At 39.7% G+C, this 15,261-nt stretch overlaps 1 protein-coding gene across 5 annotated transcripts in view; it reads left to right on the forward strand.

The window, feature by feature from the left end:
- Positions 1–8,722, forward strand: part of LOC108249594 (arrestin domain-containing protein 3-like) — a 23,305-nt gene extending 14,583 nt beyond the window's left edge. Inside the window, exons 4-8 of one of the 5 annotated variants that reach the window (XR_003038319.2) lie at positions 626–728; positions 845–1,101; positions 1,690–1,814; positions 2,480–2,622; positions 3,983–4,121. Coding sequence is in view for 2 of the 5 variants with exons in the window: in XM_017439073.3 (XP_017294562.1) it covers positions 626–728; positions 845–1,101; positions 3,983–4,136; positions 4,236–4,390; positions 7,705–7,782 (747 nt within the window). In the remaining 3 variants the exon portion in view is untranslated. Of the gene's footprint in view, positions 1–625; positions 729–844; positions 1,102–1,689; positions 2,312–2,479; positions 3,230–3,982; positions 4,137–4,235; positions 4,391–7,704 lie in introns of those variants that run through there. The other 4 variants (XR_003038318.2, XM_017439073.3, XR_005234011.1 and 1 more) reach the window with 4 other exon arrangements.
- Positions 8,723–15,261: the final 6,539 nt, after the last annotated feature.

The raw sequence follows: 15,261 nt of genomic DNA on the forward strand, positions 1-15,261 counted from the left end.
GCTCTCGATTTACCGGTCGATCTACGTTCCTACCCTCATCTATGGTCACGAGCTTTGGGTAGTGACCGAAAGAACGAGATCGCAAATACAAGCGGCTGAAATGAGTTTTCTCCGCAGGGTGTCTGGGCTCTCCCTTAGAGATAGGGTGATAAACTCGGTCATCCGAGAGGGACTCAGAGTAGAGCCGCTGCTCCTCCACGTCGAGAGGAGCCAGTTGAGGTGGCTCCGGGCATCTGGTGAGGATGCCTCCTGGACGCCTTCCTGGTGAGGTGTTCCGGGCACGTCCCACCAGGAGGAGGCCCCGGGGAAGACCCAGGACACGCTGGAGGGACTATGTTTCTCGGCTGGCCTGGGAACATCTTGGGATTCCCCCGGAGGAGCTGGCCCAAGTGGCTGGGGAGAGCAGCCTAAGCAGGGAGAGGTCTCCCTGCTTAGGCTTCTACCCCCGCGACCCGACCCCGGATAAGCGGAAGAGAATGGATGGATGGATGGATTTTTGTTATGTTCACAGAACTGTCACAATTCTAATAAAAGCAAACAAGTTGCTTCAGTTAGTCTTTAAAGTAGTTGTGATGTTTTAAAGTGTTTTCTCTTCATTGAAATCAAATGTTATGTGTATAAATAGGCCCCTCAGGCTGGAACAAAGGAGAAGACTCTGTGCTGCTGGTTCTGTGCTTCCGGCCCAATCTCTCTCAGTGCCAAAATAGAACGAAAGGGCTACACACCAGGTGAACCCACACTCTCATCTGAATTAATTTTTCCAATGGTTTTCTTTAAAGATCACTTACTGTATGTCACTTCTCCCTCAGTCTGACAGACTGATTTCTCTCCCCCTCTCTCCCAGGTGAGTCTATCCAAATCTTCGCTGAGGTGGAAAACTGCTCAGCCCGCATTGTGTATCCCAAAGCAGCGCTCTATCAGATGCAGACCTTCTTTGCCAAAGGCAAAGGCAAGCAGATCCAGCAGCTTGTGTCCAACCTTCAAGGAGACCCTCTGCAACAAGGAAAGAGCCAAAGCTGGGAGGGCAAGCTCCTGAAGATCCCTCCAGTGTCCCCATCTATCCTGGACTGTCCTATCATCAGAGTGGAGTACACCCTGGTGGTGAGTTCAGGGAGTTTGGTTCTATCTGTAGTTTCTAATCCTCCGTTTGAACTCTTATTGTTTCTGCAGTACTCAAAATAGAATTGATAAATTTCTAAATTCCTTCAGCTGCTGCAGAGTTATGTCACCTGGACTGAATTTAACCCTTTACCAAGCCACGTCCCACCTGCGGTCCTTTTTACAGCGCTTTTTATTTAAATCTGTACAGTTTTTGCTACATTTATTGTTTTTATTAATTTAAATTTCAAAATAGCGGTGTTTTGGCACCACTTTTGATTGACGTTTTGTCTGACCAACTGGGTTGCCCCCCCTAGAGCCCCTCTAATTTCCCATGCGTAAAGTCATGAAAGTCTCCTCCCCTCATTTGCAAGCATACAGCTCTGGCCAGTCAGCTCCCAAGCGGGTTCTGACACCACAGGCGGGTAGCCAATGAAATTCCGGTCACGTGATTTTTCTGGGAGGGGGGTCAGAACTTTTCATGACTCCAAAATCAGTCTGCGTATAACGGTCTAACAGAGAGGCTGCTTCATGCATCCTGCGTGTAAATGCTGTGAAGATTGTTTTTTTGTACTTTTTTCAACATAAAAGCTGGCGGAATGACCAAAGGAGATAAAATACACAACAGAAGAAGTTCTGGAGCTGGTGAAGAAAAGAAACAGCGACTTTTTAGACCGGGATATATCTGATAAAAAGAGCGATGCCTTCCATGATCAGTAAGTACTAACGTTTTTTTTCACAAGTACTCATTGTTTATATGCTGCTTACTTTTTATATGTTACTCATTGCTTATAGACGGCGCTTTGTTTATCGTGTGTGTGCTAAATGTCCGAATAGTTGTGAGTTAGTTTCATATTCGAACATAGTAACTATATGTATCATGCTAAAGACAGATTTTCTGCATTTCGAAGTACTTACTAAAGTATTACATGAGAAAACAAAAATCTCCGTCTTTTATTTACTTTTTAGTTGTGTCCGTTTTAGCTGTGTATAATGAGGTAGGGGGGTCAGTAGCTTAGTATGTTGGTGTTTGTGTGAGGACAGAAACGTTAGATGGGGCGGGTGACTCGCTGTGGAGACCCCTGAAAACAGAGCAGCCGACAGAAAAAGGAGAGTTGTTTGTGTGAATGTAAACGTGAAGGCTCGGATGGATGAAGAAGCTCCTTCTTTTTATTTTCTCCGTGAAAGGCGCGGGTGGGGGTGGGGGGTGGGGTGGCAGACAGGTCACTTCAAAGTGAGAGCGGACACGACATAGCACTGGACATTTTGGCCAGGGCGGACACCGTAGTCATGACGAAGCACCGCCATTTGTGTGTGTGAACGTATTTATAACTAATGAATAACAAATTCTTTTTTTTTTTAATTATTTTTGTCATTTGAGGCCTGCAAGTGACTCTGAGCCAGAATGGGAAGAGCTGAATGAGCATTCGAAGCGGGTGGCAGCTGTGACGTCAGCAAAGCTCCGGTGCTTTGTGCAACTAAAGGGGACACCCTAAAAATTTGTAACTGGACACTGAAATTGAAGTAAAAACAGTGAAATGGTTTGTAAATAGTTTATGTGTGGCAGTAGTTTATAAGTAGTTTGTTTCAATGTAATTACTTTTTCATATTTTTTCAGTAAATACACGTTTTGACAAATTGAACTTGTTTTGGGACATTTTTTATGATGTACTTTAGAAAAAATAAGTATTTTATTCTGTTTATTTATCCTCTACTGTATAAAAATCATATTGAGAGTGACTTCATTTGCAGAACTGGATTCGTCTCAGCGTCACCTTTCATTTGAGCCCTCACTGACGCCTGTATGTTGAAGCATGTAGGAGTTAGAGCTTTCTGAAGTTACATATCCATTTGGCACAGTTTGGCACAGTTTAGATAGGACTTGGACTTTCCCTCAGAAAAACATCTCAATTATAGTGATTCTTTTGTGCTAATTTTTTAAAATTTGAACTCCACGACAATAAAACTTCATTCTACAGCCTTATTTGATTTTTCCGGTCTCAACACCCTTCCTCCATGTACAGTAACTTGATAAAAAAGAGAAAAATCTAGGAAAGAAAAATTGCTTGAAATCTCTGTGTTTTCATTTCAATAACTACTAATTGGTTAGTTACAATCATTTTGACTGCTCAGGCAAAAAATTCAAAGTGTTTACGTCACATGGAGCCTAATCTTTAATTTGAACCACAAAAGGCTGAAGAATAGCATCTAATTTAATTTGGGTATGTCTTTTCCAGGCTTCTTGAGCTTTTTGAGGTGGAGTGGTAAAGAGTTTTAAATTAAACTACTACCAAAACTTGAAAGTAACCTGTTCATAATCAGCCAAAAATTAATGTCCACAATATTTAATGTAAGATCCACGGATTGTCTTAATCCAAGATTGTAAAACAATATACTCACTAATAATGAACAACACAGATACTGCTAATTTTGTACTAACCTGTTTAGAACCCTTTAGTGTTCGTCTTTATCTGTAGTTCATTCACCCATCCATCAATGGATGGGTGGGTGGACTACACATAAAAACTATATTCAGTCTATTAAAAACTATATTCAGTCTATTACAAACTTAATAACTTGATGACAATGTGTATACTAAAGCAAAAGCACATTAAAATCTGTAAACAACTTACATTTATGGCCAGCTGATAACACAAACTCATAAATTAGAATCTGTCAGTAAGCTGTTAACAGTGTGCCAATGAATCTTTCCTTTTTGTTTTTCTTTTTAAACTTACTGATCTTCAGCTAGGTTGTCATATGAGGGTATTGTGCATTGTTTTATGTTATGTTTGATAATATGTAAATAAAGAAAAGATGAATAATTAAGTTAAGAGGTCAAATGTTTCCCTTCTTCCCATCCCAACATGCTGTCCTCTCTCAGGTGTATGTGGACATTCCTGGTGGGTTGAACCTGTCACTCACGTTGCCATTGGTGATCGGGACGATACCTCTTCATGCATGTTCCACCCGGACCTTCAGTTTCAGCAGCAACTGCAGCTCTGTGAGCTGGCTGGGCCTGCCTGAAAGACCTGAAGGTGGGCCCTAAAACTCAAACGGGCAGATTTTTCTTCATGTGCTCCTGGAACAGAAAGATCTCTAAAGTCTATTTGTTGTCGTTGATGTTGTTATTGCAGCGCCACCAAGCTACAGCAATCTGGCAATATCAGAGTCATACAGGCAGGATTGTCTGCGTGGATGTGATAGGTCTGCTGAGGAGGGGGAAGACCAGAGGTCTTTGCTGACATACATCACAGAGTTTAGATATCTGCCCCCACCACTCTACACTGAGGTAAATGAAAACTCTCTCACATACATAGTGTTTTAGACTGTCAGGGAAGTGACCACTTCTCAGTTTCCTTTCTCCTATAAAAGTTAATTTTCTGACAGAAATAACTATAAACAATAAATGTTAAATGTTTATTTTAAATAAAATACAGTGGGTTGCAAACATATTTACATCTACACACACACTTTTTGGCATTCTCTTTGTTTTATCTGGAGTCTGTATCTTTTAATTTGTACAACAAAACTACCACTTTAAAAATAAAAAATATTGTCTTTTCTTTAAATCAAACTAGAGATTCCGAGTTGTACTGAGGTCTGGGCTTTGACTGGACCATTCCAGGATATTGAATTGGTTATTTTTAAACCAGTAGAGTGTAGCTTCAGCAGTGTGTTTAGGGTCATTGTCCTGCTGGAAGGTGAATGTCTGTACCAGTCTCAATTCCTGTAACACTCCACCCACTTACTCAAGAATTTCTCTGTATTTTGCTCCATCTATCTTTCCTAATATAAAAGCAACAAAGGACATTTTACAGGATGTGATCGTAAAGCTAAACACTCACTTTTATCAGGGTAACATTATACAATTATATACAATTAACAACTGTTTATTTTTTTAAATAGATCTCATTGGATGCTGGATATTCTTTTGCATATTTTTAGTAGAGATGGGCCATTTGACACTGAGGCTCCAGAGCTTGTCTCATTTTTTGAAGCAGACTTGTTCGAAACATTGTCGGTGCTTATTTGAATCTCTACGATTACATGACTGATGATGTTTGAGGCTTCATTGTCACAATGAGACATTGGAAGTGTCTCGCAGCTTTAATTGTAAAGAGATGAAAACTGTCTGGCACTCTCTCCCTTCTTCAGAGTTACCAAAAAAATTCAGTAATGGAAAATTTGAATGGAAAAAAAACGATCTTGTGTTGTTTCATAATTCTTGTTGTGATAAGAAAAGAAAGCATTTGTTGTGGACAGCAAATGTAAAGGGACTTAATGTACAGGGAAACACGGTTTCTTACAGTACATATGTCAATAAACACTTTGCATCACCCTGTGCGGGACAGCCAAAAGTCCCACATTTGGCCCTCACACGCCACACTTTGTATTTCTCATGCAAAAAAACCCACACACGCACACAGCCTTTTTGTCACTTTAACTCTATATTTAGCGAGTTTTCAGATCCCTCTAGTATTTTTTTTTAAGCGACTAGCGACAAATCCAGTGACTTTGGCGGCAAAATGTGAGAAAGCATCCATTCTGCGGCGTACCGTAAGCCCCGCCCACTTCCCCAAGCACTGACAGCATTCAATCTCACAGCAGAGAGGAGACCCGCTCCACTCTGTGTCCACAGTGGCGCAAAAAGCTCCTGCGCACGCTCCCTCGAGCATGCGCGGGAGCGCGGTTGTTTTCGTGTGAGTCGTGTTGACATCTGATGAAAGAGAGCTAAAGATGGAGAGGCAGAAAACTGAAGAGGCAGAAAGTTAAAGATGTAGGCATGAAAGAAAGCTTTTCAAAGTGGTGGAAAGACAGCAGGAAGTTCTGTCTGAGCATCAAGAGGAGGCCTGGAAATGATCAGGTTAGCTAAAGCTACTAATTACAAATAAATAACAAGTTGCAACTTACTGATCAGTATTTACAATATAACAGCTGAGAGGATGGAGAGAAAGAATCAGGACAGACAGGAGAAGGAGACAGGTTGGACTAATGTTAGCTGGAAGTGTAGAAACATCCACTTAATACCAAAGAATTTATTTTAAAATATTGTTTATATTAAAAAAGTGCATTAGCAAGAACATTTATAATAATTTATTCAAAGCTAATTAATAATACTTGCTTGACTATAGGACTTAGAGGAGAAAAACACAAGTAAGGAATGAACGAGAGAGACATGAGGTCGGTGATCAGCTGCTGTAGAGGAGAGCAGAGATGATATCAGGTAGGAATAATTCATCTAGTGAGGCCACAAAAACCTAGATGCCCAGGAGGGTTTGAATTTCTGCTGATCACCACTGTGTCAGTTTGGAAAAAATAGTGCAGACAGACATGGCAAGACCAACACCACAGAGGAGAAAGTGGACAAGAGAGGTGAAGATGAATATTATGATGATGATGATGATGATGATGATGATGATGATGAGGGAGAGGAACAGAGAAGTGCAGAGGAGAAGGTTGGGGCAAGACCTTATTCAGAAGATCCATCTGAATGGCCTGCACCACAGGAAGTGGGGGACTCAGTGACGCATTGAGGCAGTTCATGGCTGAGAATGACCCACAGAGATTTTCTGACGGGCCATACCCCATATCGGGTATTATACTGTATGTTATAAGTCCATGAATAAAAAAAAAATTATTCACGTAAACAGGAAAAAAAAGGGGAGGGGGGTTGTAATGTGTCTGCATATCCCTCAGAAAGTGGGTAGTTGCACCCCTGCATGTCCACTTTGCAAATTAATCATTTGCGTGCAAAGCTGCCTTCCTGGATTACAAAGCGGGATGTAAATATAATGTAAATATAATTTTGAATGTATTGTTTTTTCACTGACTCTGTAGTGCTAATATAAAGCTCTGTGGTTCCAACCCCGGATAAAAGAGGAGGGTTGAATGTAGAGCTGACAATTCCACGACACAAAACTGTCTTTTGGTTCAATTTGATATTCTAGCAAATTAATTTATGTAGTGTGGGATCAGGCAAAGCAATAAAGTTATAAAAATATTTTATTAAGTTAATTTGTAGTTCTAAACATATTTTGAGTGATTTTTACTTATTTCTTGTCTTGCCACAGTTGATATTCCTCTCTCTTACAGCCTGATCAACATCACCAAATATGCAAATTAGGTGATGACATCATCTAACAACTTCTAGCAGCTCAAAATTTCACTCCAAGCTCAAATCAAAACTTGAGAGCCCTGATCTTAAGCAACTTTAATATGTGTTTAATTCAAATTAATTGATCAGAATTCAGGAAAATCATCTTGAATCTATGGGGCCTGCTTCACGCTATGTTGTCCCACATTGACATTCCCAAATGTTGGCAAGTATGCCTGTAAGGCCCTTAATGGGAATGCTCCTGTAAACCTGTATACCTCCTGCAGCCTTATATGCCTTCCAGATCCCTTGGATTTAACAACTGGCTGAGATATTTTTGAAGACATGAGAAACTTTCTGAAATTGTTAATGTATGAAACAGCTGGGATCACTTAGACTTGAATTCTCTCACAGTTTCAACTGTTTGAGTTTCCTCGTCTTATTGTTGAATGCTGAATGTTAAATAAAAGAACCAAAGATGCAATAAAGTTGTCCCATTTCTTCCTCAGTTGGACCTGTACCCTGACATGCCAGAGGTCTGTGGGACTGCAGATGTCAGGAGACCCAGGATGTGTCCATCTTGCTGAGAAAATAAGGAGTTCAGAGAGTTCTACACAAACAGGACAATAACGGCCCAAACTGCCAGCTTGTCACCAGACTCTGTCAACATGCTACAACCGAATGGTCCCTGACCCAGAAAATAGCAGTGACAAATAGAGGATGGACCTGGCCCATACTGGATGTACTATATCCTATTTTCAGGATAAGGCATAAAAAGGTCCTCTGACAGCAGTGAAGTCTTCCTTACTGTCCAGAGGATGCCTCCTCCTGCCTCATGGTAAATTTTGCACAAGTGGATCGTACTGTTTTCCTCTCAGACTGCTGCAAGCCCAAACAAGCCTGCTACGGGGGATTCTGTTACCAGAATTGGACTTTATTGAATATAATGACAGGATGTAAGCTTGTAAGTATTACCTGGACAACAAAGGAGGTGGCACAGTGATCAACCAGGCTTCAGCTGGAAATCATCTCTGTTTCTGAACAAAGATTGATTAATATTAACAGATTAAAAAACTGTAACAGATATGTCACATCAATGACCACCTCAAGGGCTTCAAGCTTGAACACGAGTGAGTGTGTGAGTATGTGTGTATGAGAGAATGTTAGAGTGTGTGTGTCATTTTAAATAATAAAATAAAGCACAACTTGGACCAAGAAGTCTCCTGTTTAATTCTCCTCTGAGCTGAAGATTCTGTAAGAGCAAATTCTTCCATACTATGGATGTTAGGAAGTTTTGTGCTAGTAGCTAGGAAAAAAACCCCGAAATGTTTACACAGAAATATATAAAATGTAGAATGTTCAAACCAGAATTCTTCCACCTAAAACTTCAAATTACCAAGTGCAATATATTATTGTATTTGATTGTTTTGCACTAGTTACATTTACTCTGTCGCTGATTATTCCATCTATGTGCATTATATTATTGTCATGATGAACTTTTCTTAAATAAAAGGTGTATTTTTAAAATAATAGACTCTGTGCATCTTTAATATTAGTAAAGTTTTAGTTTTAATATTAGAAAAACAAACAAAAAAAAGGTATACAATCTTTACTTATAGTGGGCTGCAAACGTGAATTTTAATTTGATTTTATGTAAGTAACCTACACAAAATATTCCAAATTAATAAAGTTAACAGGTGAAAATAAATTATTTTAAATAATGTTAAAAATATGAAATGGAAAAGTGGTGTGTGCGTATGTATTCAGTAGTGGTTCTAGTATGCAAAGGAGAGTCCCTCCAGATTTGTCTTTGAACCATTTTGGCCCTGTTGAGCTTTCTGAATCGTCAGTATTAATAGTGTCATCCAGTGCATCAATGCTTTCATCTAATGCTTGATCCCATCCGAGCCTGACTGTTCAAAAAGGTGTTTCCCTGAATATTATCCCCATTTTGGAGCTGCTTAATCTGACTTTATTGACTGGTTATGTACCATGTAATTCAATCTTTACTTGAAGCTGAATTGAAAAGTGTTTTGAAGCCAACATCAGTTAAAAGGAAATCATAAAATATGCTTATTTTTGTATATAAAATATAATTTTATATACAAAAATATATTGTCCCACTGCAAGGTGTAGTGTGGAAAACAGGAGTCATTAGTCTGTCTTGGCTGTACAACAAACAAAGCTGGTTTATTATTTTCCAGGCATCACAAATGCATCAGTTTTCAAAATAACAAAAAACGTTTATTTTCACATAAATAATGTGAACATTAACAATTATTTATCAGGAATACAATGTCAAGCATATTATGTATACAGATGCACAATTTACAAGTCAGTTTAGTAGTTTAATTACTTTGCCTTTCTTCCAGTTCTCAATCAATTAAACTCCTGCTTTTATTAGCTCACTTTCTATAAAAGTCAAGTCAAGTCGAATTTATTTATATAGCACTTTTCAGCAACAAGGCAGTTCAAAGTGCTTTACAGAATGAAAACACAAAAATACACAGGAAAAATAACATGAAAACAAGCAATAGTATAAAAAGCTAAACTAAACTTATCTAAAACATGAGCTAAGATCATTTAAATGAAATAAATGATTAAAAGTAACATAAACAGATGAAAAACCAAGCTAGGAAGCTCGGATGTACAAACCAAACCTAAACATATCTAAAACAAGTCATACTAATTCATACTAAAGATAAATTGAGGAACATATAAGATAGATACCAAGACACAAAGATATAATAAACTGATAATAAGCTAACATTAACTAAACTAGGATTTAAAAATCTCAGCTGAACAGATCAGAAATGATAAAAGCTAGGATATACTAAACTAAAAAAAAGTAATGGTACCAGAAGTGTGGCTGCCATCAGTGGCAGTTATCCAGTTTAATTTCATAGTTTTACTTACGAATAAACAACTTAAGTTAAGTTAGGTAAATAATTTATGTTTGATAAAAATCTGATTGTAATATATATTGGTGTTTAAAATGCACATTTAAAGGCTGTGCAATTGTTTTCAGAGTGGAACCAATGTTCAAGTTGTTGTTTGGTTTAGACTGATATTTTCAGTTACACACCACACTCAGTAGAGGGCAGCATGTGTTCATTTTCTCGGTCAGATGAAGAGATTTTTGACGAAGCATGTAGTTAAGTTTGGTACTGTGTGGTTAAGAGAAGGCGTACTGCAAGAGGTGTTTTTTTTTGTTAACCCCTTCAAGCTGGTGCGGCCAATGAGGTATGTTTTATGAAAGTAGAATGTTTATTTGTGAAGAGCTGGTTAAGTTTCTGTTGGCCACGTGTACTTAAAATGATACGAGCTGTGTCAACATTTCTTTGTACGTCAAACCACGTATTGTGAATGTTTACTGCTGTTTAATATTTATTATTTGTTTTTTATGAGAATGTCTTTTATAGTGAATTGTATTATTTCATGTTTGTACAGTTCTCACGGCATCGTTGGTGTGTCCAATTAAATGCCAGTAAAATTCAGGAACGCCTTGTGTCTGTTTTTCAACTTGGAGGGAGTTACAGTGAGAACTCAGTCTGCTCAACATGAGGTGAGGAACTGTGTCTTTCGGCCACTGAGCAACAAAGAAATTTTGAAGATTCATCGCACTCGAGCATCAGACAGATAAGACTGTGCTACACCAGTAACCTAAGCAGCAAGCAGTTCAAAGTTTACATTGTTGTTCCAACAAGTGATACATTTAAACAAGTTAAATGTTAGGAAGTGGACCAACTTTGTTAATTACTTTTAAGAGACACTGCAAGTGCTGAAATTAAAAAAAATCTGGTGCTCTGCAGAAATTTTATATGTCAAGTTTCTGTCTAAGTTTTTTTTTTGTAAGTGAAGTCATTTTACCTATTTCTTTCATTTAGATGTTCAAGTGTTAATTAAGAGCTCAGTTTCTATGTTTGGCTCTGGAAATAGTCCATGTTCACATAATTTAAGCTGATGTTCATCCAGACGTTTTCTTAAGGTTTGAGGTGCTGTCAAAAAAATCTTTTCTGTTATCTACTCTTAATGTTTTAAGACAAGTGAATTTACGTTTGTAGTTATTTTTATTTCAGCTAGTTGAGCTGATTAACTGTTCAGTCATAAGCTTGTCAAAGATATAGCTAAAAGTTATCTTGGGCTAAGTAACAAGTAAACATTGCAAAATGGAGCAAATGACTGACAATGAAACTAAGAAGGGTGACTTACGTAATGATATTAACGACACAGACCTACAGCAGTCACTTGAAACAGAAGAGGAGCCAAGAAGAAGCCAAAGAACTCGAAAGTTCACAGAAAAGGCTCAAGAACTGCATGATAATAAATCAATAAAACTGCAGGATTGTTTTACCAACACTTAGGATAAATGGAAAGTGACTGCAAAACAAACTAAAAGGGTGATGAAGGGAGCTCCCTCCATTGAGGTTGTGCAGAAATTGAAGAGTAAGATAAGTTGTGCAGCCGCAGATTTAAGGCACAGTTATGAAGAACTGCGCAAATGTGCTCCTCCAGGTAGTGAGATCCGTCGCAGAGCTGATACCTGTGATGCTGTAACAAAAATAATCTTGGAAAATACATCCACTTATCTTCATAACAATGATAACAAAGATGACCAGACAGAGGATTTTGTCTGGCCTGAGTCTGGTTCTGTTTTCATCTTCAGCTTCTACAAGCACAAGTAAAGGTTCTCAAAAAGGTTTAAGCTCCGCTAGCAGTGTAAGCAGTAAGTCCCAGCAGTCAAGTCTCTCCTCTGCTAGGAGACAGGAGGCTGCAGCAGAGCTAGCTGCCACACAGGCCGCTATGAAGGTCCTACAAGAGATAGAAAGTTAACAACAAGAACTTGAAAATCTTGAAGAAGAAGATAGAAAGAAGATTGCATTACAAGAGGAAGAAAATGCGGCAAGAAAGAAAACACTAGAAGAGAAACGCAGACAAATAGAGCGCCTTCAGACTGTTGAGATGTGTCAATATTTCTTTGTAAGTCGAACCGTGTATTGTGAATGTTTACTACTGTTTAATAATATTTATTGTTTGTTTTTTATGAGAATGTCTTTTATAGTGAATTGTATTATTTCATGTTTGTACAGTTCTCACGGCATCGTTGGTGTGTCCAATTAAATGCCAGTAAAATTCAAGAACGCCTTGTGTCCGTTTTTCAACTCGGAGGGAGTTATAGGAAGGCTAACTAAGATTACCAAAGGCCAACTAACAGCTAAAACATTTTTTTTTAAAGGCCAGCTAAAGGTGTCAGAATGTCTAAAATAATGTATAAAATAAGCTTAGCCAAGCAGACCAAAATAAGTTTAAGTAAGCAAAGGCAGGATAAAAATGACTAAGTCATGCTAAAATAAACTAAAATAAACTGAGGAAAACCAAACTAAGATATAGTAAGCTAACATAAACTAAACTACAATTTAAGAACCTCAGCTGAACAGGCTAAGATAAACTATACTTTTCTTAATGTTAATTCAACTAAAGTTTCAGCCAGTTCAACTTTGCTAATGCTGAATCAGTTATAGGTAAAGCTAATTCAACTAAGCTAATGATACAAAGGGGGAGGAAGAAAGGCAGGGAGGATGGGAGGGAGCAACATTAAACACACACATAGGAGGAGGAGGGAGGAGTGGAGCTATGGGGGGTGTGGAGGGAGGAATCGAGAGGGTGACAGCGATGCTGGAGGAATAGAAGAGCGCCAAGTTTACATAACATCCAGTAAAATTTTGAGATAGCCAGCTTTCCAAGGCCCACTCAGTATAGCCAGATTCAGATATCAGAATTGTTTAGGTCAGACCGATGCCGTTAATTTCATGCCAGCCTTAAGAGTGTCACTGGTACATCTCAATGGCGAACCCAACAGCCAAATTAATGTGGTCCTCCATGCCGGGCCGAGTCAGTAACTTGTGACTGACTCACAAGCGTCACATCCATTATACGCTTATGTTTGCAAAGCAACTGAGTCTCAGCATTCACTACTTGGCACATTCCTTCACACAGAGCAGGCAGCCTAGACATGGCCCGAACAGCTGTCTGCATCTTCCAAATTTCAAGATACGCTAGGTAACCACTAATTTCAAACAGCAGAAATCCTGTTATCAAAAATCCAATTATGTACACGTCTTCAATATCCTCAGCCGACATTACAGATAAACACACAATCTTCCACTTCCTAGAGGAATCCAAGGTGTATCCAGCTCGAAATGTCCCATCGGGGCAAGAGGGCTCTCCTGTGCCCAGTCTTTTAGTCGAGAAAATTTGATCTATTGCAATGAGAGACCACCTGCCCAGATCCATAATAATTTAATTCAGAAATTATGCAAAGAGAGGCTCCAAAGATAAAAGACAGGATAGATTGGGGTGGGGACAAGGAAAGAAGAAAAAAGTCTCCACCTTCGCCGAGTGCAGAAAAAAAAAGAGCTAGATTTGAGGTGGGCCTCCTCTTTAGCAGGAACACAGGACAGCTGCCACAAAGGACACACCCACATGGTAACAGACAAACAACTGTACTCTGGCACACAACAGAATACTCTCAATCCCACACTTTGGAACTAAAATAGTTAAAGTTAAAGAAGAATTTAATGTTTCTTAACAAGTATACTATTAAAAAAAAAAAAACGAACACTGAAGAAACCACTCAGGTGTTTTTTGCATTTTCCGTGACCCCCCTGATGTGTGACGTCCACAGAGCCGCTGAAGTTCACGAGCATTCAACAATTCGTTAGTGAGTGGATGAATATCAGTACAATAAAACTAGCTAGTTTTGTGTTAGCAAACTTTGGCTATCTCCTGCAGGTGTTATTGATTTGCAGTGTTGTGTACTGATGTCATGACAATGTTCTGGGGGTAATTTGTTCTCACTATTCCACATTCCCAACTTGGTCGTTATGCATGTTGTTTTGTCGGCCATGATCCAGCCATTAGTTCAGGTTCATACTGGTATGGCTGTATATTTATTACTCCCACAAAGTCTTCTGGCATTTCTTTGTATTCAAAAACAGCTTCTTATTCTATTTCCACTGGTAAACAACTGAACAGTAGCAATGTTCTTCATTCTCCAGCACTCTTTTAGCACAGTGCATGTCATGAACCCAGGATGGCAACAAAGTTGCCACCAAAAAAAATGACATGGTTGTTTAAGAAATGAGAAGCAACTCATTGCACCAGTTGGGGTTAAATAACTTGTTGCCAGCTGAAACATAATCACCCATGCAGTAATTATTCGGTAGGAGGCTCATACCTATTTCCTTAGTTCAATCCAGATGGCGAGTTTTTTGGCCAGGCAGTGTAGTTGCAAATCATTTGTGTGAACATCTGGATAGAAATAATCTGTTGAGGAGTTTCAGTCAGGGTATAGAGCTTATCATAGCACAGAAAAGGCACTAGTGAAAATTACAAATTATAATCTTCTGGCCTCAGACAGGATGCCGGTCAGACCTGGCAGGCCCAAACGTATTGTGAGGGTCTGTTGGGAACGTCTGGCAGAGCCTCCTGTTAGGCGGAGCTTTAACTCCCACCTCCGGGAGAACTTCGAACATGTTCCGGTGGAGGCGGGGGACATTAAGTCCAAGTGGGCCATGTTCCGTGCCTCCATTGTTGAGGCGGCTTATCAGAGCTGTGACCGCAAGGTGGCTGGTGCCTGTCATGGCGGCAACCCTTGAACCCGCTGGTGGACACCGGCGGTGAGGGATGCCGTCAGGCTGAAGGAGGAGTCCTATCTGGCATTTTTGGCCTGTGGGACTCCGGAAGCAGCTGACGGGTACCGGCAGTCCAAGCGGCATGCAGCTCAGGTGGTCACTGAGGCAAAAACTCGGGCATGGGAGGAGTTTGGAGAGGCCATGGAAAAAGACTTTCGTATGGCTTCGAGGCGATTCTGGTCCACCATACGGCGTCTCAGGAGGGGAAAGCAGTGCAGCACCAACACTGTTTATAGTGAGGGTGGTGTGCTCCTGACCTCGACTCGGGACGTTGTGGGTCGATGGGCCGAATACTTCAAAGACCTCCTCAATCCTACCGGCACGTCTTCCATTTAGGAGGCAGAGCCTGGGGACTTTGGGTCGGGCTCTCCA

This window comes from Kryptolebias marmoratus, linkage group LG14, assembly GCF_001649575.2.
Source record: "Kryptolebias marmoratus isolate JLee-2015 linkage group LG14, ASM164957v2, whole genome shotgun sequence".
NCBI classification, from domain to species: domain Eukaryota; kingdom Metazoa; phylum Chordata; class Actinopteri; order Cyprinodontiformes; family Rivulidae; genus Kryptolebias; species Kryptolebias marmoratus.